At 42.2% G+C, this 27580-nt stretch overlaps 1 protein-coding gene and 1 pseudogene across 8 annotated transcripts in view; one reads left to right on the top strand and one right to left on the bottom strand.

The window, feature by feature from the left end:
- The first annotated feature begins 6577 nt into the window (after nt 1–6577).
- ATP11B (ATPase phospholipid transporting 11B (putative)) overlaps nt 6578–27580 on the top strand; it is a 112505-nt gene continuing 91502 nt past the window's right edge. For 5 of the 8 annotated variants that reach the window (XR_011388036.1, XR_011388038.1, XM_070072460.1 and 2 more), the window contains exon 1: nt 6665–6875. Coding sequence is in view for 4 of the 8 variants with exons in the window: in XM_070072460.1 (XP_069928561.1) it covers nt 6849–6875 (27 nt within the window). In the remaining 4 variants the exon portion in view is untranslated. Of the gene's footprint in view, nt 6876–27580 lie in introns of all 8 variants that reach the window. The other 3 variants (XR_011388037.1, XM_070072462.1, XM_008266558.4) reach the window with 2 other exon arrangements.
- Nucleotides 14695–15507, bottom strand: LOC100341881 (small ribosomal subunit protein eS1-like; annotated as a pseudogene).

The raw sequence follows: 27580 nt of genomic DNA, 5'->3' as shown, positions 1-27580 counted from the left end.
GATGACAGACTTATGTCATATTTGAATAGGAATTATCTTGAGAAAACTTCCTTACCAGAAGACCAAATTAAATAGTTTGTGAAGTTTTATTTACCACTTAGAAGATTCTCTGATTTTCCCATTTGTCACTTAGTACTTGTTTACTTTTTATGGAATGGTCAAACAAACACATATTTGAGTTCTTTTAAAAAATATTTTATTTGAAAGATTAGAGAAAATCTTCCAGCTGCTGGTTCACTCCCCATAAGACTGCAATGGCCAGGGAAGAGCCAGGCCAAAGTCAGGAGCCGGGAGCTTCTTCCAGCTCTCCCACATGAATACAGGGGCACAAGCGCTTGAGCCATCCTCCAACGATTTTACCAAGTGCATTAACAGGGAGCTGAATTAGAAGTGGAACAACTGGGACTCAAACTGGCACGCATATAGGATGCCAGCACTGCAGGCAGTGGCTTTACCTGCTACACCACAAAGCCAGCCCCTTAAAACTAACTTTGTAATCATAAGTGACATGTCATATGCTTTCCTTTATTTCTTTTTTTTTTTTTTGTTAAAGATTTATTTATCAATCTGAAAGTCAGAGTTACACAGAGAGAAGAGAGGCAGAGAGAAGTCTTCCATCCAATGGTTCACTCCCCAATTGGCCACAACGGCTGGAGCTGCGCTGATCCAAAGCCAGGAGCCAGGAGCTTCTTACAGGTCTCCCATGTGGGTGCAGGGGCCCAAGGACTTGGGTCATCTTCTACTGCTTTCCCAGGCCATAGCAGAGAGCTGGATTGGAAGTGGAGTACCCAGAACTCAAATCGGCGCCCATATAGGACGCCAAGGAGTTAACCCGCTGCGCTACAGCACCAGCCCCCTTTATTTCTTCTATTTAAAAAATATTCAAGGTGATTTAGAAAAGATACATACACACATTATATATTATACACACACACACATATATATAGTATATGTAAATAAAGAGGAGTGAGGGTCGCATTATAGCACAATGGGTTGAGCCACTGCTTGGGTTGCCTGCAACCATTTTGGAGTGCTGGTTTGAGTCCCTGTTACTCTACTTCCATCCAGCTCCCTGCTAATGTGCCTGGGAAGAAATGGATGATGGCTCAAGTACTTGAATTCCTGCCACCCATATGGGGGACCCGGATGGAGTTCCTGGCTCCTGACTTTTGCCTGGCCCAGTTTTGGTTGTTGCAGCCATCTGGGGAATAAACTAGTGGATGGATGATCTTTTTCTCTCTGTCACTCTGCCCTTCAATAAATAAATCTTTTTAAAAATATATAAATTATATATATAAATATATTTTTATAAAGATATAAAGAGTAAGTAGGAGCAGGTACTTGGCCTATTTGTTAAGATGCCCACTTATGTTGGAGTACCCAGGTATGACGCCTGGCTTCAGCTCCTAACTCCAGTTTCCTGCTAATGCAGACATTGGGAGCTGTGATGGCTCAAGTAATTGGGTTCCTGCCACACACGTGGGAGATCTGGCCTGAGTTCCTGGCTCTGAGTTTTGGCCCAATCTGGGCCATTGCAGGCATTTGGGGAATGAACCAATGGATGAGAGGGCTTTCTCGCTCTACCTCTCAAATAAATTAAAAACAATTAAAAGAGTAACCAGCCAAAAGGAAACTAAGAATAGGCAAATGAAAAAGTTGGACTAAAAGTAATTAATCAGATAATTATCACAGGGTCTGGGAACTTGATATATGTAAGCCTCTGCCTTTTTAAACAACCAACACAAACACGAAAGGAAGCATATTCAGTTACATAATTCGAAATGCCCACAAGATTATAAAACAAACTAGTTGCTCAAGAGAAGCACAGTTAAATGTAGAGCTGGCTTTGGTAAGAGGCCACAACGTGCGAGTGAGCCCTGGTCTCAGCCGCTCGCTTCTCTCCAGCAGACATGGTTGTAGGGCTCCTGACCCTGCTTCTCTGTCCCTAGACCTAAGCTGTGTGCTCCCAAACTGCAGTTCAGTAAAAGTGATCACAGGAAGAGCCAAAAAAAAAAAAAAAAAAAAAAAAAAAACCAACCAAAGAGTTCTAATGATTTTTCTTTCACGTGCATGGACTTCAGGAAATCCTCCATAAACAGTACTCCCCCAGCTGAGCATTCCTGCTAATACGCACTAAGCAGTCGCATGGGCAATTTATAGCATGTTCATTTGCATGAGTGGTCATGAGAACCAGGGTAAGGGTGAATGCTGTTTTATAAAAATTGAGGAAACGGGGGTGAGAATTGTAGCACGGCAGGTTAAAGTGTCGCCTGGGACACCTGCACCGCCTACCCCCTGTCAGAGTGCTGGTTTTGAGTTCCAGCTCCTCTGCCTCAAGTCCAGCTTCCTGAGAAGTGTGCACCCTGGGAGGGGGGAGTACGTGATGCCTCAAGCACTTGGGTTCCTAGGAGACCCTGAGTGAGTTCCAGACTCCTGGCTTTGGCATGGCCCAGGCCAGGCTGTTGTGGGCATTTGGGGAGTGAAGCAGTAGATGGAAGAACTCTCTGTCTTGTCTCTGTTTTTATTCCATTCAAACAAATAAAAATAAAAATTTTAAAAATAAACCTAGCGATGTACAGAACACATTTATATTTTCCATCCTTTTTACCTTTCAAGAATGAGATCATTTTAACAGACTCTGATTTTTCACAGTGGCTTTGAGTTTCACTTCTCTGTAAGCATAAATAACCCAATGAAAAAAACACAGTTCATATAACTTAGCCCACACTGGCATCTGCTCGATGGATTTTCAAGAACAGACGAAAATATGTAATGTGATATTTTTCCTAATGAAATTCTTCACAAGAGGATAAAATACATAGTCCTGTTCAGTACTAGAAAAAGCCTAAAGTTTAGTCTGAAAATCCTGGGATTACAATTTTTTTGGCTTGCCTTTTAAAAAATAAGATTTCCATATTTGTTTACTGGAAACACAGAGTGATACATGGACATTGAAAAAGAGAGAGGGAGAGATCTTCCTTCCCCAGTGGCTGCAATGGCTAGGGCTGAGCAAGGCCAAAGCCAGGAGCCTGAAACTCCATTCTGGTTTCCCACACGGGTGGCAAGGGTCCAAGCAGTTGGGACATCTGCTGCTGCTTTCCTGGGAGCACCATCAGGGAGCTGAATTGGAAGTAGAACAGATGGGACTAGAACCAGTGCCAACATGGGATGCTGGTGTCACAAACAGCAGCTTAGCCCATTGCACCACAATGCTCATCTCTTGGAATATTGTCAGAAAGAAATGACTTTTAAGTGGAATCATTTGTAATCCACTAACAACTTTTGAGGAAGTGGATAGTTGCCCCTTTAAAAACTAAGACAGAGCAGTTTCTGGGGCCTGTTTTGAGAGCTCCATGGCTACAGAAATCTGTTGCAAAGCAAGAGATTGGCCAATCTCTGTGTTCTCCCAGCAGACCGGCCCTTAAAGTCGCCTGGCAGGCATGCAACAGAGTCCCCTGGATCTAACAGGTGGTGACCCCTGGTCTCACTGCATACAGTTGTGGATCCAGCAGTCTGTATGCTCTGCTCTGCATCACTGGTATTCCTAACTAGATCAGGTTTCCCTAACAACTCACTCACTGGCCTTGACTTCCTCATTCATCTCACATTTAGGAAGCACTCTTTAGACACTGTGAGCACCAAAATGAATGAGCTGTGAATTGAGACCTTAACAAGTGACAGTCTGTGCTATTGGCGGTCCAAGATCAAGAAAACTCACACTCTTTGTTTTATCTGTGTTATACCTCAGAATCACTATTACATGGAACTTGGAGATGTGTTTTTCCTGGGAATGAACACGTCTCACAAGTATAACTAGCACAGAATCATATTAACAAGTTCGCACATGAACACAACCATATTTACCATGAATTCAGTGGCTGTTATATGATGCTGGTAAATTTACTTTCTTGGAGCATCTGTCACCTCATTTGGAATGGCTGAAGTTTCAGGTTTCTTTGTCATCCATCACACACAACTTCCTATTCCAATAACATGCAGTCACTTCTGGCTCTTTCCCAGGCCAGCACTTTTCAACTCTTGTTGCGCTGTTGCAGAATTTCCCGCCTGACCTTTCTTCTCTCCAGCCTATCACACAGTGTCTGTGAATTATGGCTCTGATTTTGTCCTGCCATTTCCTTGTTTAGAAAACTCCAGGAATGATTTATTTCCTGTGAATTCTGTGAGCAGCTAGAAATTCCCCCTTTCTATGACTTCCCTTCCCAACCCCACCTCTCACGACTCCACACTTGCTGGGCCTCAAACATCTGTTTGTTCTGCCTCCCTTCAGCCTCCCTTGTCAAGCTCAGCTCTGTTCTGAAGCCCTGCCCAACTGCTATCGCCGGCATCAGTTTTCTACAATGAGTGACTACTGTCAGAATAATTCTTTATTATACACTGTATTAGATGGTTATGTACTTCCTCTTTCCAGCTTGACTGTGAATTCCACTCAAAGAGAAGGGGGCCCTCCATCCTGCTGGTTTCAGGCAGTTGTTATGCATACTTTTGATGCTTGAAACATGTAAGAAATAGCAGGGAATAAATGAATGAATATTGCCTTCTATCATTCTTTCCCCCCTTTCTTTTACCGCTGGTATTTGCCTTTTTAAGTCCTGCATGTTCCATTCTCAAAATTCCTCAAACGTTTCCAGCCACAGCCAATAGAAAGAAATTCCTTCTATACTGTGCACATGCGCATGTGTGTGCATACACACACCTGAACCCAAAATTTCACAAAACAATATATTGCAATGTGCAGTTTATGCTGTTTTCTACTCTAGTTTTAAAAACTACTGATCATGACACATTAAGTGGACTTAACCACCACTTACAGGTTATAACCACAGTATAAAAATACTCCCCATCTCACGCTCCTGTCATTACTATGAAGTGTGTAATATTGCTCTTGAAAAATACTTAGAACAAAATACTGCTTGGACTGCTCATTCTGCTCCTGAAAGTTTGATATTCAATCATGATATTTACATGGTTATCTTGAGATAATTTTTTATCCTATCTTTTCATAGCACTTAAGAGTCAACTCCTCCCACTTGCTATCTTCCAAAATTTGGGACAAAGTTAAATAATGACGCACAAAGTGTCCTCTGGACTGCTACTTCTTATGTTATCTTGACAAATTTTAGTGGCATATAAATAAAAATTTTCAGATCCAATTTGTAATCCAACCATTTGCATGCGAATAAGGTAACATGGTCATTATTTTGGTTTGTTAATATTGCATGAACTCTATTTCCTGACAGTTCAAGAGAAACCCAGCTTTGCCAAATTATTTAAAGTGAGCCTCCATTCTGCACCCATATAATAGGAAGAATTGCTGGGTGCTAAATCAGAGCTTGCAAATGTTTGACAAAGGGCCTGGGATATACAGTGCTCCACCAAGGAAGAACCTCAAACTTCATTTTAGGATTATAAAGTAAGGTTCAATCATAAGAACAAAAGTAAGATTACTTTCTCATTTTAAATACTTGTATCTAGCTGTTTTTGAAGCTGGGAGCTCATAACACAAAATTCCACCAGGTGTATTATAAATCATCAGTTTCCCTCAAAAAAGGCTCTAGTTGTGGTGTTGGATAAGCATTACATAATACTGAATATCTACTGAAACGACAAGACCGAGTACACATATGCAATGTCTTGCCCAGTCATGCAAATCTCATTTAGATGTCTGTTTCTGCTACATTTTTTTTTTTTACACCACAAGCGTCTGTCTGTTGGTGAAGGGTGCTTTAATTCAATAAAAACACCGCACATAATACATATTCATAACAGGATGTATACAGGGAGCTGGTTTTGAACAAAGCCAGACCTTCAAAGCCTTGTGCCACCTGCTTTTACGTTATCTCCTCATCCACACACTTAACCTAGGTCAAGCTACTTCTTCTAAGGTGTTTTTGATTTCAGGGGTTTGGCAGTTAACGATAAAGTATTTTCTCCCGTAACCTGTCCAAGTTAGCGCAGCAAGGCAGAATATCTCGTCCTTTCTCCTACAAACACCGACCGGTCCAGGTCGAACCGGGACAAGGGGAACTGCAAGCCTTCCAAAATCATCCCATCCCTCGCTAAAGAAATGGGCTGAGTTCGAGGGGGACACCACCTCCGGCTCTGAGAAGGTAAAAGCCAACCCAAACCGGGACTTCTGGGGATTAACCTTCAGTCGCGCACACTCCAGACTGTGCGTCTGCGTGTTGGCGGCCGCGTGGACCGAAGCAGGCGGAGAGCCAGGACCAGACCGGCAACAGGAGGTAGCGACCGAGAAGTCGGCCGCGAGCTGCAGGCTCGGGAGACAGGCGGAACCCCCCAGACGCCACAGGAGCTCCCCGCACACCGCGGGAGCGCGGGACCCAGGCCGTGCCCGAGACCCGACCCCTTCCCACGCTGCAGCCCCCGCCCGCACGGCCCGCCCGGGCTCGGAGCAGGCCCGGCTCGGCCCGTGCCCCCCTTTCGTCACGTCCGGGGCCGGGCCGGGGCGCCGGGGGCGGGCCCGGGTGGGACCGGGGAGCCGGGCAGGGCGGGGGTGGGGTGGAGGGGGTGCTTCGGGTGACAACGGTCAATAATGAAGGTGGCTGCGGCGCGGCGGCAGACTCGGCAGCGCCGGGCGGGGGCGACGCCGGGACCGCGCCTGTAGGACCTCGGGGCCGGCGCGGCAGGATGGGGACCCGGCGCGGGGAGTGAGGTGGCGGCGGCGGCGGCGGCGGCGGCGGCGGCGAGCGGAACTTCAGCAGGAGGGGCTCGCCCGCTCCCACCCCCCAACCCCCCCACGGCTCGTCGGCCTCCACCTGCAGCCCCGTGGCCCCCGCGCCCCGCGGGACCCGGACGGCGACGGCGGGGGCATGTGGCGCTGGGTCCGGCAGCAGCTGGTAGGTGCCTCCGCTCCTCCACCTCCGGGCGGTCCGACTCTGCGCGGCCTCTTGGCCCCGGGTGGCTGGGACAGGCCGGCGCCGCCGAGCCGCGAGGCCGGGGCGCGGGCGCTGGGCTAGGCCGCGGCGGAGGCGGGCGCGGGCCCCGAAGCCGGAGAAGCCCCGCGCGCAGCCTGCGAGCCCGGGCGGCGGACAGCGGCGCTGCTGAACCGCTCCCTGCCGGCGCTTCTTGGTTACTTCCTCCTCCTCCTCCTCCTCCTCTTGGCAGCTCCTGGGCAGCTGCGGCCAGAAGCGAGGGTCCCCAGGGGGTCGGGGAGCCCCTCGGAGGCGGCTGGGTGAGGGAGCTGAGAGAGGCGTGCGTTTCCTGCCTCCGCATTTGGGACGCGTCTGGGTGAAGGGAGGAGGAGGAGGAGGGCTGTCTTCGGCGATCGCCGAGCCGGGTACCCTGTCCAGTCTGACAGCTCTCGGAGAAAGGAATTTTTTACCGAGGGTCTGGATGGGGGAAAGAAGGCCAATCTTCCAACTCCGCGTCGACTTTGGGAAAAGGTAGTAGGGCTGCGGTTTACTGCCCACCGCAGCGCCGGTGAAACTTTGGGAACGGGACCCGCACGTTTCACCCGTTCTGCTCAGGGGCATTTGGAAAGAGGCAGGTTTACTGGAACACCTGGAGGCCAAAGGGGAATCTGAGGAAAGGGTGATTGAAAGCATAAAGCCCTACTTTTCCCAGAATTAACTCAGAGGGAAAAACAAACTCTTTCATGCCTCCTGGCAACTACAGGCCAGAGACGACAGCACTAAGGAAGGCAGCGAGAACAGTTAGGACAGACTTTGCCCCTGGCTCAAGAAGCCTGACCTGATCTGTATGGGGAGGTGTGCTACTGCTTGGTTTCCGAATCGCGTTAAGTACTTCTGCGATTCAGTGCTTTGGTTTAGTGATTCTAAAGGCAGTGGTCTCAGTGAAGGAGAACTATTTTGGTAAGACTGAAGCATCTATGCCGCTTTTTCCTTGTTCTAGAAGCGCGTTTTAATATTAAGACTCTATGATGTTGCAGAGTTAGCTTTCTCTTACTTCATTTTGCAGTGGGCGTCATTCTCCACCCCACCTCCAAAATCTTGCAAACAAAATTAGAACTACTTACCACTCCCTCAGACACAAATGTTGGCTTTCTATTTTTAGCTCATTGTAAATTCAGATATTCCAGATATATGCTTTATTAGGAAACCAAACTAATGATGTCATTATAATACCAGATTGTTGTAATACTTTGGCTTTGTTGCAATAAGCCATAGCACTGTAATTTGACTCTGCAAGTTAATTATTACACATCTGATCTCATGTATTTGGTTTGTTAGCTCTACATATTATGTAGAAGGCTTATTCACCTGATGATGTTTGTATTGTTAGGAAAATCATTCCAATTTGGTTGTCTTACAGCCCTTCCCAGTAGACTAAGACACTGTTTCTCAGTGTTAGGTTTTTGTTAGCCCGAAAAAAATCCTGGTTGTATAACCACTGTCATCTTCAAGACACAAAATCTGGCAGTGTTTTCAAAAATGGCTTCAAACAGAACGTAACTAAGAGGCAGAACTAGAAGTTGTGTGGTTAATTAACAAGGCAGTTGTCTTACAGGGATGGTTAACAAGTTGAACAAGTTGTTGCGCATAAAAAATGCTATCTGACATTTACTTGCTCAACTCACTGGATTTACTTTTAAGTTATCAGATCTTCTAAGTATGTAATCAGACCCGTGCTAATGTAGGACTTTGTATCTCTGCTTAAGTTTGTGTAGTCATTTAAATTATACATTAAGGATATTGGATATGCAGAGTAACGAAAACATATTACTATCCTAGTCATAAGCACTCATTCTAGTTACTACCCCAAGAATTATTTAACTAAAATCTAGTTAAAATTATAATTCCATTTGCTGAATGGATTGAATCACCATGTTTTTTAGTTAGGGGTTTATTTTATTTTAAAATATTATTTATTTGAGAAGCAGAGTTAATAGCTAGGGAGAGGGTGGGAGAGTAGGAGAGAGAGACAGAGAGAGAGAGATAGGTCTTTTATCCACTGGTTCAGTCCCCAGATGGCCACAACTGCCAGAGCTGGGCTGATCCAAAGCCAGGAGCCGGGAGCTTCTTCCAGGTCCCCCACATGGGTGCAAGGGCCCAAGGACTTGGGCCATCTTCTACTGCTTTCCCAGGCCATAAGCAGAGAGTTGGATCGGAAGTGGAGCAGCCAGGACTCGAACCTGTGTCCATATGGGATACCAGTGCCTCAGGCAGGAGGCTTAACCTACTACTACTACAGCACCCGTCCCAATTAGGGGTTTATTTTAAAATTTAGCTAAATGGGACAGATTTGGAAAAATTGATCAGTGAATCACAAGGACAGATTGTTTAGAGTTACAAGCATATGTTATTCATATGAATCTTGATTTTTCAACTATTTAGGTTGTCTTGCCAAAAAAAAAGTTATTTTATTACAGAAACTTCTATGCTCTAGTAATCTGTTTTTAATTAAAAGGAAAGGTTTGACTTCTTATTGTGATAAGTATTTTCACTGCTTTACAGGATGGAAAAATCAGGTGGGTGTTATTTTTCCTTTGGAAAAATAAAGTGAAAAAAAGTTAGAATATCTTTTCCCTTTTTCCTTTTTCAGTTCACAATGTGTAAGCTATTCTATGCTAAGAAAATCTTCACATGGTGTCGTTCTGGTACAGTTAATATTATTCATAGTGTACTCTTTTCAGCAGCACAGATGTAGTAACTCATTAGAGATGACCCCTTTATTATAATAGTAGAAATGTCATTAGCTACTCACCATACTCTGATATGTAGAGCTGTCTGGTAGCCATTACCACATGTGACTATTAAAAATTTTTTCCCAAAGAAGACTCTTATTTAAGGAATACAAACTTCATGCATTTCTGAAGTACAACTTTAGGAATATAGTGATTCTTCCCACCATACCCTCCCTTCCCATCCACACTCCCACCCCTCCTCCTCCTCCCTCTTCCATTCCCAGTCCCATTCTTCACTAAGATCCATTTTCAATTAACTTTATACATAGAAGACCAACTCTATACTAAATAAAGAGTTCAGTTTGCATGAGGTGGGGGGGAGGGGCACTGTTCCTCAAGAGTCCAGGGCTATTCAAAGTCATTTGCATCTTGAAGTTAATTTCACTTCTTCTTTTTCTTTTTTTTCTTTTCTTTTTTTTTTTTTTTTAGAAAATTAACTTTAAAGAAACACCCAAGAATGATACCTGTTTTGCAAACACTTAGGCATAATTATAGTATAACTCTTTGAGGACAGAGGTCCTGCATGGGAAGTTAGTGCACAGTGACTCCTGTTAATTTAACAATTAACACTCTTATGTATGATGTCAGTGATCACCTGAGACTCTTGACATGAGCTGCCTAGGCTATGGAAGCCTTTTAAATCCACGAACTTTGTCAGTACTTAGACCAGGTCATAAGCAAAGTGGAAGTTCTCTCCTCCCTTCAGAGAAAAATACCTCCTTTGATGATCACTTCTTTCCACTGGGGTCTCACCCACCGAGGTCCTTCATGTAGGACATTTTTTTGCCAGAGTTCAGAGTTCAGAGTGCTACTTAAAGCAATTATGACTATTAAAATTTGATCTCAGAGTGGCCATTGGCACCATGTTAACATTACACAGAACAGTTTATCATAGAAAATTCTATTGAACAGCACTTATTTAGACTTTCAAGTGAAGGTATGTTTCAATACATATTTTTTTTAAAAGATTTATTTACTTGAAAGAGTTACCAAGATAGCAAGAGAGAGGGAAAGAGTGCTTCCTTCTGCTAGTTCACTCCCCAAATGGCTGCAACAGCCAGGGCTGCCAGAGCTGTATCAGGCCAAAGCCAGGAGCCAGGAACTCCATCCACCTCTCCCAGTGGGTGGCAGGGGCCCAGGTATGTGGGCCATCTGCTGCTGCTTTCCCATGCACATTAGCAGGGAGCTGGATCATAAGTGGAGCAGCCAGGACTCGAATCAGCACCCATGTGGGGTGCCAGTGGCATTGCAGGTGGCAGATTAACCTGCTATACCACAGTGTCAGCCCCTGTCAATACATATTTTAATTGACATGTAATATTTCTTTACAGAGCAGGGTCATAAGATCTTTTTAAAACACTGCATGCAGGTATTAGAATATGCTGAATATGGGGCTATTCTATGCTAATACATGGAATTCAGTGAGAGCCTGTGGTCAGTGCTCTCACTTCTTTGACTGTAGAGTAGACATTGTATCGGTGTTTGCTGAGTAAATGATGGATAGATGAGGGAAGAATGAATCTGGTAGTATTCGTATGTGGAGGAAAAGTGACAAAGTTCAAGACTGACCAGAAGAAAGCTAGAGAATGACTGTAACGCTAGAAAAGCATACCCTAATATGTCATACTATCAGAAATATTTCTTAAATTGTTCCCCAAATGTAATTCCTTCAGATTTGTATTAATAGTTGTAGAAGGAGGCTGATAAGATTCTGTTCTGATTGTGTGAGAAAAACAGGAAACTCTTAACCTGAACTCCCTCGACTTGCCCGTTCTCCCACCTATTCCCACTCTCCAAACTGACTTACAGGAGTACTTAATTCTTCCCTTCTTTCCACCTGCCACAAAAGAAGCTGCAGCCCCTCCTCTTTTCCAAGGGAACCAGTCCGCTTGACCCTGCTCACCATACTCCACATCAACTACTTGCTAGTGTTTGTTCCTTCTCTTTTGTTTTAACCTGTGAGCATGCTTTTGTCCTGTAAATGCCAAACTCTTTGGCAGTTTTGTAAAAAGTAGGTCTATCCTGGCGCCGCTGCTCACTAGGCTAATCCTCCGCCTTGCGGTGCCGGCACACCGGGTTCTAGTCCCGGTCGGGGCACCGGATTCTGTCCCGGTTGCCCCTCTTCCAGGCCAGCTCTCTGCTGTGGCCAGGGAGTGCAGTGGAGGATGGCCCAAGTCCTTGGGCCCTGCACCCCATGGGAGACCAGGAGAAGTACCTGGCTCCTGCCATCGGATCAGCACGGTGCGCCGGCCGTTGGAGGGTGAACCAACGGCAAAAGGAAGACCTTTCTCTCTGTCTCTCTCTCTCACTGTCCACTCTGCCTGGCAAAAAAAAAAAAAAAAAAAAAAAAGTAGGTCTATCCTACATAATGATACTACTGTTTGTTAACACTTGAAATTGAGTTGAGATATTCTTAGATATAAAATACACATTGGATTTTAAAAACAGTATGAAAAGTACAAGGTAATGTCCAGTTTTATATTGATTATTTACATGCTGAAATAATGTTCTGGTCATATTAGGTAAAGTAAATGTTATTGCAGTTTTGTTTTTGTTCTTTACTTTCTTCAAAGGTAGTTGCTAGAAAGTTTTTAATTACCTATGTGGCTTGCATCTGTGGCTTATGTTATGTTTCATTAGTGCTGTTGCATAACATTAAAAGTTAGCCTGTGTTTCTGTATGGCATATCATCTAAGTCTCCATGTCTCATGAGACTGTACTGTAAATGTCTTTGTGCAAGAACTCTATCTTGTTTCTGTTATAACCTTTGTGCTCAAGACAGTAGGTTGTCCATTGTAGGTACTTATTGTCCAAATGTTGGTTGAATAAATGAATACCTGATTTAATCCAGCATCAGTTGGAAAGTACCTATGTTCTTTGCCTGTCTTCTGAGAAACAGAGGAATTGCAGAAGGAAACAATAGCCTGTAACAGTTTTATTTTTGTGTGGCTGAGTTTAAACTTCAGGAATTAATGTTTAAGAATCTACATCTTTAAATACATGCTTCTTGTTCAGATATATAAGAAGGGACTTCAAAAAATTTGCAGAAAAATAAACATCTTAAATTCCTTTTTTCCTTGTGAACTTTTTGAAGTACCCTCATTTCTTAGAAACTCAGTTTTTCATTTGGTTGAAGGGTAAAATACTAGAGGAATTCTAGGTATTTCCAGCAGCACTGAAATAGGGACCTCATTCCAGGTCCTCAAAAGAGCTTTTTGATTAACATTATACTCATTTACTATATTCTTGACCTATGCTTTCCAGTGTGGTATATGGCTATTGAAGACTTGAAATGTGCCCACTCTGAGTTACAATGTACTGGAAGTGTAAAATACACCCTGTATTTTAAAGACTTAATTTGGCAAGAAAAGCGATGTAAAATATCTAATTTCTGATTACATGTCAAAATTATATTGGGTTATATAAATGAATTGAATAAGGTAAATTAATTTTTAAATATTTTTAAATATGGAAACTAAGAATTATATGGCTTGTATTTCTGTTGGATAGCATTTATTTTAGATTTTTTAAAAAAGATTTTATTTATTTGAAAGGCAGAGTAAGAGCATGCTTCACTGTTTACTCCCCAAATGGCTGCAACAGCCAGGGCTGGGCCAGGACAAAGTGAGTAGTTTCTTCCAGGTCTCCCACATGGGTGTCAAGGGCCCAGGTACTTGGACCATCTTCCACTGCTTTCCCCGGCACGTTAGAAGGGAGCTGGATTAGAAGTGGAGCAGCCTGGACTCAAACTGGAGCACTTATGGAATGCCAGGGTTGCAGGCGGTGGCTTAACCTGCTGCACTACAATGCTGGCCCCTTATTTTAGATTATGATAATGATTTATAACCTCTGGCATAGGCAGATCCAAGAAAGATTCCAGTTCCAAGAACTTTGTGATTTCATTCATGCTTTTTTGCTGTGAATTTTCCTATTTGCATGATGTTAGTCCATGTTACATTCAAGAGATTATAGGGTACCTGATGACACTGTTTAGTATGTCGAGGATCTGGTCCACTAGGAAGAATTTGGAGAGTCAGCGTTGAGTGCTGTGGAGGTGGGTAGGATATGGTGATGTTTATTCTCTTGTTTTTTTTCTGTAGCTATCTGCTGATCATTATAAACAGGATAACATTCATGATTGGCCTAGTTTTTACCAGAAATGCATGCTTCTTTCAGAATACCGAAACTGATTCTATTGAGTTCATAGATATAATTTTATTCTCAAGTGTTCCGTATTTTACTTTTTTTCCTGACAGTTCCTATTATAAAATTTAGTATAAGAAAAACATTCCTGATGAGATATTTATATAGGAAAAACTACTAGACTTATTTTTAAGCCAGTATTTCCAGTTAGAAGTCCATAGATGTTTGTATTTAATTCTTCTGGATATGTGATTGTATCTGATTCAGGAAGCTTTCTCCAGTACTGTGAGGCATGCATCGAATTTCTGTTGCTCGTTAGCACTTGGAAATGGCTGTAGGGGGGCTGTGTGACTCTTGGGTACACTCAGGAGAAAGCTAGAAAGCTATATTTTTTATGCTGTGACTGCCTCACTTAAAATGATCCCTTTAATTTAGTTTTTTATTTTCCTCTTTTTTTTTCCCACAAATAGGACATTTTATTTGTCACTATGAAAGTCTAAATTTTTTTTATTTTTTAAATTTTTTTTATTATTTTTTATTTTTTGCCAGGCAGAGTGGACAGTGAGAGAGAGAGACAGAGAGAAAGGTCTTCCTTTGCCGTTGGTTCACCCTCCAACGGCCGCCGCAGCCGGCGCACCGTGCTGATCCGATGGCAGGAGCCAGGTACTTCTCCTGGTCTCCCATGGGGTGCAGGGCCCAAGGACTTGGGCCATCCTCCACTGCACTCCCTGGCCACAGCAGAGAGCTGGCCTGGAAGAGGGGCAACCGGGACAGAATCCGGCGCCCCGACCAGGACTAGAACCTGGTGTGCCGGCGCCGCAGGCGGAGAATTAGCCTAGTGAGCCGCGGCGCCGGCCAAAGTCTAAATTTTAAACAGATTCTTCGACGGGTGGTTCGTAGCCATCAGCTCATTCGACTTTTGCACCCGTCTCATCCCCAGTGGCTTTTCCAGAACTGCTACCTTCTCCGTGAAGCTCCATGAGTTTTCCCAGTTCAAACTTGGGCTGCTTCAGCATCTTCACTTTTCTAACGAAGACATCATGGAGAGGATAAATAGATTCGCAAGCCTTCTTATGTCTTTCCCAATGCTGTCTGGGATCAATTTATTGACTACTTCTTTCAAGTCATTTGTTTGCACCTCCCATATCATGATTTCCATCATCTTCTTCCGGATCTGGCGGACCTGCTGGTGCTGAGCATAGGAAGTCTTCCGTATCTGATTGTTGCGTTTTTTGGTAAAACGAACACAGAACAGATGAAGCAAATAGCCATCGGTAGTCTTGACATCAACATGAGCTTCAATCATGGTCTGCCATTTTTTGACCATGGAGCACATTTTGTCACGGGTAAGATCCATGCCGTGGAAGTTAGTCAGGCAGTTTTTGCCCTGAACATCCTCCGTAATCAGTTTGAATTTTCTAAATGCAACTTCCTCGTTCTGCAGGTCAGCAAGACTCACTTCAAAAACACGACCCTTGAGTCCATCAGACGCAATGTTGGTTCCTTGGGTCCTCGTGACCAGTGTTTTCCCAATATTTCGTATGTTGAACATAGCAGGTGCTTTCACATCATACCAATCTTTCTTAGAAAATAGGTCCACCACTTTCTTCTTGGCTCCCTTTTTGCTGCCTTTCGTAAGGCGCTTGTTCTTGCCGACTGCCATGGTGGTGCTCAGAGAGCCAAAAGGGCTATTTTCCTCTTTCCTTATCCTGAACATGGTGCAGTCATTCCTCAATATCTGTGTAGGACACCCCTCCAAAATACCAGAATCTGCAAATGAAGTCTCTTATATAAAATGCCATAGTATTTTCATATAACCTCTCATACTTGAATCATCTCCAGATAACTTATAATTCATAATGTAATATAAATGTTTTGTAAATAGTTGTTATGTTGTTTAAGGAATGGTGACAAGAAAAAAATGCTACATGTTCAGTACAGACACAATTTTTTTTCAAATATTTTCAGTCTGTGATTGTTGGCATCTGTGGATGTGGTAACCACAGATACAGAGGCTGACTATATTATATTGCCAAATTATTTTCAAATTTTATAACAGATAGTGTATCCCAGTTAACATTAAGAGCTTATGGGGCCAGCACTATGCCATAGTGGGTAGGGCTGCCACCTTCAGTGCCGGCATCCCACGTGGGCGCCAGTTCAAGTCCCAGCTGGTCCACTTCTGATCCAGCTCCCTGCTATGGCCTGGGAAAGCAGTAGAAGATGGCCTGAGTCCTTGGGCCCCTGCATCCACGTAAGAAACTCCCGCACCACCCATGGGAGACTTCTGGCTCCTCGCTTTGGATTGTCACAGCTCCGGCCATTGCAGCCATCTGGGGAATGAACCAGTGGATGGAAGACTCTCTGCCTCTGCCTCTGCCTCTGCCTGTGTGTCTCTGTAACTCTGCCTTTCAAATAAATACATAAATCTTTTTTAAAAAAGTTAGCTTATGCAGAAGGTCAGACTTTCTTTAAAACTGTTATACAAAATTTAGTTCAAATGTCAAATTAATTACAGATTTTAATTAATTAAGCTTTGTTTATCTTCAAATTTTAATTGGAATGGGAATACCCAGAGGAAAGAAAGAATAGGATAATATGCACTGATACCATCCATTAAATCACTCCCCTACATTATGCAAAAGTTAGGAAGAAAAACAGATGCTGTATATAGATAACTAATTATTATTATGTGAAGCCAGTATACCTAGTACATGTTATTTGCATTCTTTAAATCTTAAATTATGGAAAATTTCAAGCATTTGCAAAAGTGGAGGGCAGACATGTAGTCTAGTGGTTAAGACACCTGCATCCCATATCAGTGTACCTTTTGATACCTGGTTCTAGCTTCTGACTCCAGCTTCTTGCCAGTGCAGACCATGGGCAACAGTGAATGATGGGTCAAGTAATGGGGTTCTGCCGCCCACATGGGAAACCTGGATTTAGTCCAGATCTAAGCCCTCTCCGTCACAGACATTTGGGGAGTGAACCAACAGAGGGAAACTCTGCTTTTGCCTCTCAGAAAATGAACGCTCATTTCCCCTTTACTCAATTTTAACGATTATCAGTTTGTGGCCAATCTTACTTTTCCATTCCTCCTACCTTTTTGGGTTATTTTGAACCATATCCAAGACATTCTACAGTTTCACCCATAGAAATGTTGATATTTATCTCCAAAAGATAACTCTTTTTAAGCATATAACTGTAATTCCCTGTATATATGGCTCCTGCATTCTCTTCCTGCTTCCCTTCCTCCCATCCTCATGCTGTAACCCATAGGTAAAGTTCTTTAATTTTTTTAAAGATTTATTTCTTTATTTGAAAGAGTTACACAGAGAGAGAAGGAGAGACAGAGAGAGAGAGAGAGAGGGCTTCCATCTGCTGGTTCACTCCCCAATTGGCTGCAACAGCTGGAACTGCGCCGATCCAGGAGCCAGGAGCTTCTTCCAGGTCTCCCACGTGGATGCAGGGGCCCAAGCATTTGGGCCATCTTCTACTTCTTTCCCAGGCCATAGCAGAGAGCTGGATCGGAAGTGGAGCAGCCGGGACTCAAACTGCCACCCATATGGGATGCCGGCATCACAGGCGGCGGCTTTACTACTACACCACAGCATCGGCCCCTAAAGTTCTTTAAAAGTGACTACATTTCCCCTATGAATTCATCTGTGAGGAAGACAAATCAGAGAGGAGGCACATGAGTCCCCCCCAAAAAAATCAATATTGTAATCATAAATACATGTAATTTTCATTTGATAATTAAAATTTAAAAAGACTTATAAAAGAATGGAATAATGAGTACAGTTTTAAATGTTTGTGGAGCAAATCATGTGTGTTGTTAAAATATGATATATTCAGAATCATGTATCTCCCTTTCCTCTCCCACAACCTCAGACTAAAAGCCACCCCTGTCTCTTACTGGATTATTGCAAAAGCTTTCTAGTCCATTTCTTGTTTCTCCCCTTCTGTCTCAGCATGCAGCCTATTCTCCACATAGCAGCCAGGGTGATCTTACTTAAACGGGTTAGGGAGTGTAATTCCGCTTCCTGAACTCTCTCAAGAGCTTGCTCTCTTGTTCAGAGTTCTTGGTTTAGGTGCTTGCTCCCCTCCACACACACATCACCCAGACCACTTAGCATTCCTCACCACTCTTCAGTCCCTTTGCTTTATCTACACTGGCTGCCCTGCACTTCTGAAGTCCCTGGCATGCTGCTGTCTCAGGGTTTCTTGGTTTTTGGTTTTTGTTTCCATTTATTTGAAAGGCAGAGACACAGAGAGAGCTCCGGTCTGGTCTGCTAGTTCACTCCCCAAATGCCTATTACCCCAGGTCTGGGCCAGGCTGAAGAGTGATACAGGTGCCTCAGCTCCTAACCTAAACACCCACCCCAAACTCAGGATCTCTGTCCTGGCTGTTATCCCTATCTGGACTGTTCTTCCCACAGATAACTGCTGTCTCCTCTCCTTTATAAGCCTTTATTCAAATACTGCCTTATCACTGAGTGAGTCATTTTGTGGCCACTTAGTATAAAATTCGAACTCCTAATACTTGCCTATTCCCCTTTCCTGCTTTATTTCTCTTAGTACTTAACACTATTTAACATACTCATAATTACTTACTTTGTTTATCAAATGAAAGCAGGGTTTTTATTTTGTTTGCTTTTTTGTCTATTTTAGTTTGCCATCCAACAAAAGCTGTTCTGAACTCTGCATCCCTTTTTAAGGTTATCACCAGTTCCCCCCATTACTCATGCATTTTCTGAACTGTGTGTGCTGTGGTAGCATGTTGCTAGGCTTTGCAGCTACCAAGATGAAGAAAACCTGCTGCAGCCAAGTCTTCCAGGAGGTTCTTCTCTAATGCACATTTGAATTGTTGCCAGTTTTCTTCCTGTTACAAAAATAGTTGTAGTGTATTTTTTTTTTTGTAAGTGGAATACCTAGAAATGGAATATTGGAATTGCTGGGTCATAGGGTATACATGCTGTGACTTTTACTAGATATTTTGAAGTTCTTTTCCAGGATATGACAGGTCCCCTTTCCCTACAACTTAGTCAACACTTTGGACTTGAAAAAAGAATTTACCAGACTGATGGGTGTGAAACAGTATCTTTTTTTGTCCTAATTTGCATTTTCCTGATTGCTAGTGAAATTCAGATGTCCTTTATTTCATGCTTTTGAATAGATTGCCCATTTTTCTATTGGGTAGCTTGTATTTTTCTTATTTCTTCCATAATATTCCATATTATGTCTTTGTTGTATATGTTAAAGAGCCTTCTAAACTTTGTCTATCTCTTGTATTTGTTTGTTGTATCATTTTTTCATACAGAATTTTAAAATTTGTGGGTAAATTTATTAGGAAAACGATTTTTTTATTATTTAAGAATTCCTGGCCAGCGCCGCGGCTCAATAGGCTAATCCTCTGCCTGTGGCGCTGGCATCTCAGGTTCTGGTCGCGGTCGGGGCGCCAGATTGTGTCCCAGTTGCCCCTCTTCCAGTCCAGCTCTCTGCTGTGGACTGGGAATGCAGTGGAGGATGGCCCAAGTCCTTGGGCCCTGCACCTGCATGGGAGACCAGGAGACACTGTTTTCAAGGCTCTTTCATATCGATGCATCCTGTTTGGGGAGATGCTTTCTCCCTGCCCCTGGGCTTGTTGCTTTGTATAAAAATAAGGAGAAAAGTCTGAGCGAAAGTGCAAGAGTGAGAGCAAGTTTATTTATGAAAAGCAACAGAAGCGCCCCCATTTGAGGGAGAGGTTCCAGTCCTGGGAATCCATTGCCCCTGTCTCTTTTTTTGTTTGCTTGTTTTTAAAGATTTATTTTATTTATTTGAAATAATTACAGAGAGAGGTAGACACAGAGAGAGAGAGAGGTCTTCCCTCTGTTGGTTCACTCCCCAAATGGCCACATTGGCCAGAGCTGAGCCGATCAGGAGCCAGGAGCTTGTTCTGGGTTTCCCACAGTGGTCCAGGGGGCCCTAGGACTTGGGCCATACTCTGCTGCTTTCCCAGGTGCTTTAGCAGAGAGCTGGATCAGAAATGGAGCAGCTGGGACTCGAACCATTGCCCATTTGGGATGCCAGCTCTGCAGGCCTGGAAATAACCCACTGCCCCACAGCGCAGCCCCTGGGGCTGGTCTCTTTTATGTTATTTCTTTCTGCCTGCTCCCTAATCTGTGACGTGTGGGTCCCACGCCTAGTGCGTGCAGTAGGAGTCCTATTTGGATCAGCTCTTCTACTGCTCTCCACACACAGAAGGGTCAGTAACTGGATGCCCCTCACCTCTGTCTGTATGTAGGAAGGGTCGGTATTTGGTTAATGTTTCTCATAGCCTTATCTTAGGCACCATATCGCCCCTCCTCCTCCCTTTGGTCTATTCTAAATTGTGTTTTCTTACATTTTGTCTACCAAGGGTGGAATTTTCCTGGAATTTGCCCAGAGTCCACCCTTTTTTCTCTAACTCTGCCTTGGGGCCCTCTTTCCCTACAGTATTGCAGTATGTGTCAAAATTTCTTCCTTTTTAAGGTGCAATAATGTTATAATGTATGTATATATATATTTAGCCTTCTGGTATCTGGTTCCACATCCAACTGTGAATGGAGAATATTTTTTTTTAAATTGAAACTAAACTGAACATGTACAGACTTTTTTTCCTAGTCATTCCCCAATAATATAGTATAACAACTGTTTGCATTGCATTCATATATGCTAAAGTATTATATGTAATTTAGAAATGAGATAAACTATATAGGAAGATATACCTAGGTTATATACAAATACTGGGAAAATAAGGGACTCGAGCATTCATGGATTTTGGCAGATTCCACGGGACAGCTGTTCCACATTTTGTTTGCTTATTCATATGTCAGTGAACACTTTGGATGCTTGGGTTGCTTCAACCTTTACCACCGACACTGTATAAGAGTCTCAGTTCCTCCACATTCTTGCCTATACTTATTATTCTGTTCTTTTCTATTCTACTTATTTATTTAATTTGAGGGACATAGAGAGAGAGCTCCCATCAACAAGTTCACTCCCCAGATACCCACAGAATGCAAGGGCTGGGCCAGGGCTGGATCTAGGATCTGGGAACTCAATCCAGGTGTCTCACGTGGGAGTCAGGGACCCAGCTACATCATGTACTACCTCCTAGGATCTGCACTTAGAGGAAGCTGACATTGGGAGCTGAAGCCTGGAATCAAACCCAGATACTCCAGTATGGGCCATGGACCTCTTAATTGCTCAGGCAAATCCCCATCCCTGTTGTTCTTTTTAATGGATGTTAAGTGATATCTCTTTGTAATTCTGATTTGCATTTCCCTGATAGAAGTTGATTTCTTGGGCTGGCTGTGGCATAGTGGATAAAGCCACTGCCTGTGGTGCTGGCATCCCATATGGGAACCAGTTCCAGTCCCAGCTGGTCTACTTGGATCCAGCTCCTTGCTAGTGTGCCTGGGAAGTCAGTGCAAGATGGGCCAACTGCTTGGGCCTCCGTAACCAAGTGGGAGAAACTCTTGGCTCCTGGCTTCAGGTGGGCCCAACTCTGGCCATTGTGGCCATTTGGGGAGTGAACTATCGGATGGGAGATCTCTCTCTCTCTCCCTCTCTAGCTCTTCCTTTCCAATAAATAAAGTTGATTTTTTTTGACATCCAGAAGTGGACACCCTCCTATTGTAAAGCCATAGTAAATGGCTTTGATGAGAATAAGACAAAAGTAGGAACACCAGGAAAACAGTTTCCTACCATTTCTTATTTCACTAGTTGTGGTAGACTTCACAGATCACTTAAAAATGTTTTCCTTTTAAATGTCATTGAAGTTACATTAATGTTGGTGAAAATTTATTTTGAAGATATTTTAAAACCAAACTTAGAACCTGAGAACTGGAGAATTTAATACATGGTATAAATATTCACTAAATAACTAATTTGTACAGATACATATCTGAGTACATACAGTCTTGAGGGGGAGATGTATATACAGACAAGCAATTACAATTCAGTGTAATGAAATCTATAATGGAAGGATGTAAAAGGTCTGGTGGGAGTAGTAAATAACCATACCCTTCTCGTTTCTAGGAAAAGATAGGCCTCAGCTAGTGCTCCAAAAAGAAAGAAACTCAAGCTGAAACTTGAAGGATGAGTAGACTTTTGCTGGAGGTGTATGTTAGAGAAGGAAATGAAATTTGGGAAGTAGTATCATAACCTATATGAGATGAGCTTCCTGTAGTACGGGCAGATAATTTGAGAATTCTGAGTTACCTTTTTCTAAATCACTGTAGATTTTATATCTCATAATTTGAAAGCCAGTCCCAATCCAGAGCTGCACTAAGCCAGGGTTCTTAGACCCTCAGACTGATCTGGTAGATGGTAAGGAACCTTAAATACCAAAATGAAAGTTACATAATATGAAATAAAAAGTTAAAGTACTGTGTAGTGTGTATCATGGGTGTGTTACATTACTCCCATCCTTTACTTTGGTCCTGGTAACAGTGTCAGGTTATTTTACTCTTATATTATTTCATGTAATTATATTTTATTGAAAGTTTATGCCATTAATGCTAATCCAGATTAACTTTGTAGATTTTGGTAAGCTGCATTAAGTTGTTCTTCCTCAGAACTGGGATTTTTGCTAGGCTGTCCTCATGTGCTTGTGTACATTGAAACTCTAGCTAATATAAACCACTGTCTGTCTGTAAAGTGTATGATATAAATACAGCTTCTCTTCATTTATTTTAATGACTTAATGCTATTGCAGCTTTTACTTTGAAGCTTCTTTTTTATTGTTGTTTAGGGTTTTTCTTTGTTTTGAAGCTTTTTCTTTCTATCATGGAGCAAGGAGATCACGTATAAGAATGGTAGAAGGCACAAATTTACTTCAATCACTATGAACTCTAAAGATGATGTTTTCTTAGTTATATTACAAGATGGCTAATCACATTATTCTCTTGGCTCTTATTTGTAATTACTGTATTTTCTGTAAGCTCTTTGAGCTTTAAAAAACTGTTCTCATTTTATTTGAAAAGCAGGGAAATAGAGACAGAGAGAGACAGAGACATCTTCCATTTTTTCACTCATTCTCCAGATGGCTGCAACAGCGAGCCTGGGCCAGGCTGAAATCAAGAGCGTATACTCAATCCTGGTCTCCCATATTAGTGACAAGAACCCAGGTACTTAAACCATGACTTGCTGCCTCCCAGGGTACACTTTAGCAGGAAGCTGAAATTGAAAGTAGAGCCAGGCCTGAAACCCAGGCGCTCTGATAAGGGATGTGGACATCCAACAGCATCTTAACGGCTTTGCCAGACACCATCCCAAGATCTTAAGGATTTTAAGATAGAGCAGAGTCTGACATATTTTATTAGAAAATGTAAGATGTTTTAATTAATTTTCAAATACTGCTTTATGCCAGAGACCAGCTTCTAAAAGTCACATGGCTATTAGCTGGTTTGGTTTCCCTGTGTCTCTTCAATTTATGGTTACAAAAGGCATCTCTTTAAAAAAAAGATTTTATTTATTTATTTGAGAGGTAGAGCTACAGACAGAGAGAGGGAGAGACAGAGACAAAAAGATCTTCCATCCGCTGGTTCACTCCCTGAATGGCCACAACGGCTGGAGCTGAGCTCATCTGAGGCCAGGAGCTTCTTCTGGGTATCCCACGTGGGTACAGGGGCCCAAGCACCTGGACCATCTTCCACTGCTTTCCCAGGCCATAGGCAGAGAGCTGGATCATAAGAGGAGCAGCCAGGACTGCAACCAGTACCTCTATGCCACAGCACCAGCTCCAGGAGTCTCTTTCAAATCAGCACTTTATATTAGTTCTTTCCCTATCTGCCACCATGAAATTTTCCCCCTTACATGCTTTCCAGCCTTATTTTTTTTCAGAGCCTGTGGCTTTAACATATGCTCACAAAACCAGTCAGAAGACGAAAGAAGTGTTTGAATTTCATGCTTCTTAAAGTATGATAGTTTTTAAATAGTTTAAACTTGGGCCTACAATACTCATATTCTCTACTTTTTATCAGATTTCAACATAAAATCAGAGTGGCTAGAGTGGCATTAGTCTATCACAGTTATTTTGCCCAGAACAAGATGAAATTAGAAGAGGAAGGAGCAGGCAAGAAACTTTAAGGGGATGAGACTGTGAGCATTGAGTGTTGAGAGTTCTGTTGTCTAGTATGACAACAGAAAATGTAATACGTGCCAACGGTTTCTGGACCCTGACACATAACCACCCTAATGATTAGGGATTTTGGATTGTATTTCTTCATCAGTGTCAGCATTGCTGATAATGCTTGCTAGAAATAGTGTGAAACTATACTTTAACTTTAAACTAACAGTGTAGTTATATGATTTATTTTGATAATAGATGTTTGTTTTGACTCTTGCTAAAGAGGGTACAGATACTATTGAAAAATAAAAATCCTCTTTTGCTAGGTTTCAAGCTTATTTACATAATGGAAATCTGATGAAACCTATGTATACTCTTGTCAAAAAACGCACATATATGGAATTTTGCATATAATTTCAGGGATTCACATAACTGAAGCCAATTTATGGGCTCTGCTCTAACTCAATTTTTGCATTTTGGGGGCAGTTTTGTTTTTTTATTTAGTTCATGGCTTGCCTAATTTGTTGTAGAGTTACTTGATACTAGTGACCTGAAGTTGCAGGTTTACTTTTCATAAAGGATATTTAACCATAATTTTGCTATAGTCATGTATGTTAAGTTTAACTGTTTTATGTGTGAAAAATACACGTATACACCCACACATTATGATTGGATGAGATTCTGTAAATTAATCATAACTGAAAAAGCTCAAAATGTGCAAGTAGATATTATGTCACCTTTGGGAATAAGGGAAAGGTTATTCTCCTTTTAGAACTGTCACTTTACTATTTTGGGGAATGGAGTAAAAACTATTAGTTGACCAAAGCACTTCATTTTGTTTGGATTTGAGGTAACATAAAAATTGTGCATATTTATGGAATATCTGTAGTTACTCTGCTGTGCCATAGAATCCAAGAACATCTTATTCCTATCTACTGTAACCTATTATCTTTCAGTCAGTCAGCCTTTATCCGTCCTGGGTGCCCTATTCTCCTCCCTAGCCACTGGATTACCTATTTTTTTATAGCCCACATGTGAGTGAGATCATATGATATTTGTCTTCCTGAGCTTGGCTTATTTCCTCAACATAGTGACCTCTGGTTCTATCCATGGGGTTGTGAATGGCAAGATTTCATCATTTATTATGGCTGAGTAATACTCCATTGTGAATATGTATCACTTTTTTTTAATCCATTCATCATTGGATGGCCACTTAGGTGATTTCCATTTCTTGGCTGTTGTGAATAATGCTGCAATGGGGATACACAGCAGACTCATAGAATGGCAGATGTCCTAAACAGCACTCTGGCCTCAGAGTCAGCCCTTAAGGCATTCAGATCTGGCTGAAGAGCCCATGAGAGTATTTTAGGCATGGAAAACCAAGACACTCTGGCAAAAAAAAAAAAAAGAAGAAGAAGACCTAAATGAAAGATCTCTGTGAGTGAGATCCCAGTGGAAAGAACGGGACCATCAAAGAAGGAGGTACCTTTCTCTGAAGGGAGGAGAGAACTTCCACTTTGACTATGACCCTGTCGGAATAAGATCGAAGTCAGCAAACTCAAAAGGCTTCCATAGCCTTGGCAACTCATGACTAGAGCCTAGGGAGATTTCTGACGCCATAAACAAGAGTGTCAAATTGTTAAGTCAACAACAGGAGTCATTGTGTACTTACTCCTCATGTGGGATCTCTGTCCTTAATGTGTTGTCCAATGTGAAGTAATGCTATAACTAGTATTGAAACAGTATTTTACACTTTGTGTTTCTGTGTGGGTGCAAACTGATGAAATCTTTACTTAATATGTACTAAATCGATCTTCTGTATATAAAGATAATTGAGAATGAATCTTGATGTGAATGGAATGGGAGAGGGAGCAGGAGATGGGAGGGGTGCGAGTGGGAGGGAAGTTATCGGGGGAGAAAGCCATTGTAATCCATTAACTGTACTTTGGAAATTTATATTTACTAAATAGAAATTTTAAAAAAATAAATAAAAATAAAAACAAAAAAAATTTTTAAAAATGCTGCAATGAACATGGGAGGTCATATGTCTCATTAGCAGATGGATTTTCTTTACCTTGGATACAAAACCGAGTAGTAGGATTGCTGGATCATGTAGTGGATTCATTTTTAGCTTTTTGAGGAACATTAAAAAAAACCCACAGTGTTTTCCAATGATACTAATTTACATTCCCACCAACAGTGCAAGGGTTTCTTTTTCTCTGCATCCTTGACAACACTTAAGATCTTTAGTGTCTGATAATAGCCAGTCTTTTTGGTGTGAGCTGATAGCTCATGTGGTTTCGATTTACATTTTCTGATGACTAGCAGTGCTGAGGATTTTTTTCATGTACCTGTTGGCATTTGTATGTTTTCCTTTGAGGAATGTTATTCAGATCTATTCATTTTTAAATTGGATTATTTGAGGGTTTTGGTTATTTGGGAAGGGCTTTTACTTGTTTGTTTACTACTGAGTTGTTTGAGTTCCATATATGTTTTGAAAATTAATCCCTTCTGAGAATGAAAGCTTGCAAATACCTTCTTCTGTTGTGTGAGTTGGCTCTTCAGTCTACTGTTTCCTTTGTCATGCAAAAACTCTCTTCCTTTGATGAAATCCTATTCACTTGTTTTAAATTTTGTTTCCTGTGCTTTTGGGATCTGGTATAGAAAACCCTCGCCTACTCCAGTGTCCTGAAGTGTTTCCCCTATGTTTTCTTCTAAAAGTTTCAAAATTTTGGGTCTCACATTTAGGTCTTTAATACATTTTGAATTGATAATGGTGAGAGATAAAGATCTGCATGTGGATAGCAGTTTTCCCAGCACCATTTATTGAAAAGACTGTCTTTTTCACAGTGCATGTTCTTAGCATCTCTGTAAAGGATCACTCGATGGTAGATGCGTGGATTTACTTCTAGGGTTGCAATTCTGTTCCACTGGCCTATGTTTTGATTGGATCTATTTTTCTGCCAATACCGTGCTGTTTTAATTACTGTTGCTTTGTCATATATTTTATATTAGATAGTGTAATTCTTCCTGACTTGCTCTTATTTTGTTTTTAAGATTTATTCATTTAAAGTGAGTTGTGGGGTGGGGTTGGGGAAGAAAAAGAGAGGTTTTTCCATTCACTAATGACTGCAGTATTTCAATATCTATTTTTGAGCCAGGCCAAAGCCAGGAGCCAGAAACTCTATCTGGATTTCCTACATGGGAGTCAGGAGCCAAAGCACTTGGGTAATCTTCTGTTGCTTTCCCAGGTGCAGTAGCAGAGAGCAGGATCAGAAGCAGAGCATTAGGGACTTGAACCAGCTCTCCTATATGGGATTCCTGCTTTGCAAGCATCGTCTTAATCTGCCGAACCACATGCCAACTCCTCTTGCTTGTTCTTTTTGCTCAAAATCACTTTGGCTATTCGGGGTCTGTTGTGGTTCCATGCAAATTTTAGTAGTGTTTTTTCTAGCTCTGTGAAAAATTTCATTAGGGTTTTTATGGGGATTGCATTGAATCTGTAAGTCAGTTGATAATATGCACATTTTACAGCATTGTTCTTCCAGTCCATGAACATGGGCTGTCTTTTGTGTATTCTCTTCAATTTCTTTCATCAGTGCTATAGTTTTCATTATAGATACAGTTTACCTCTTTGGTTAAGTTTATTCCCAGGATTT

This window comes from Oryctolagus cuniculus, chromosome 4 (genome assembly GCF_964237555.1).
Source record: "Oryctolagus cuniculus chromosome 4, mOryCun1.1, whole genome shotgun sequence".
NCBI classification, from domain to species: Eukaryota; Metazoa; Chordata; class Mammalia; order Lagomorpha; family Leporidae; genus Oryctolagus; species Oryctolagus cuniculus.
This window is presented reverse-complemented; position numbering and strand designations above follow the sequence as displayed.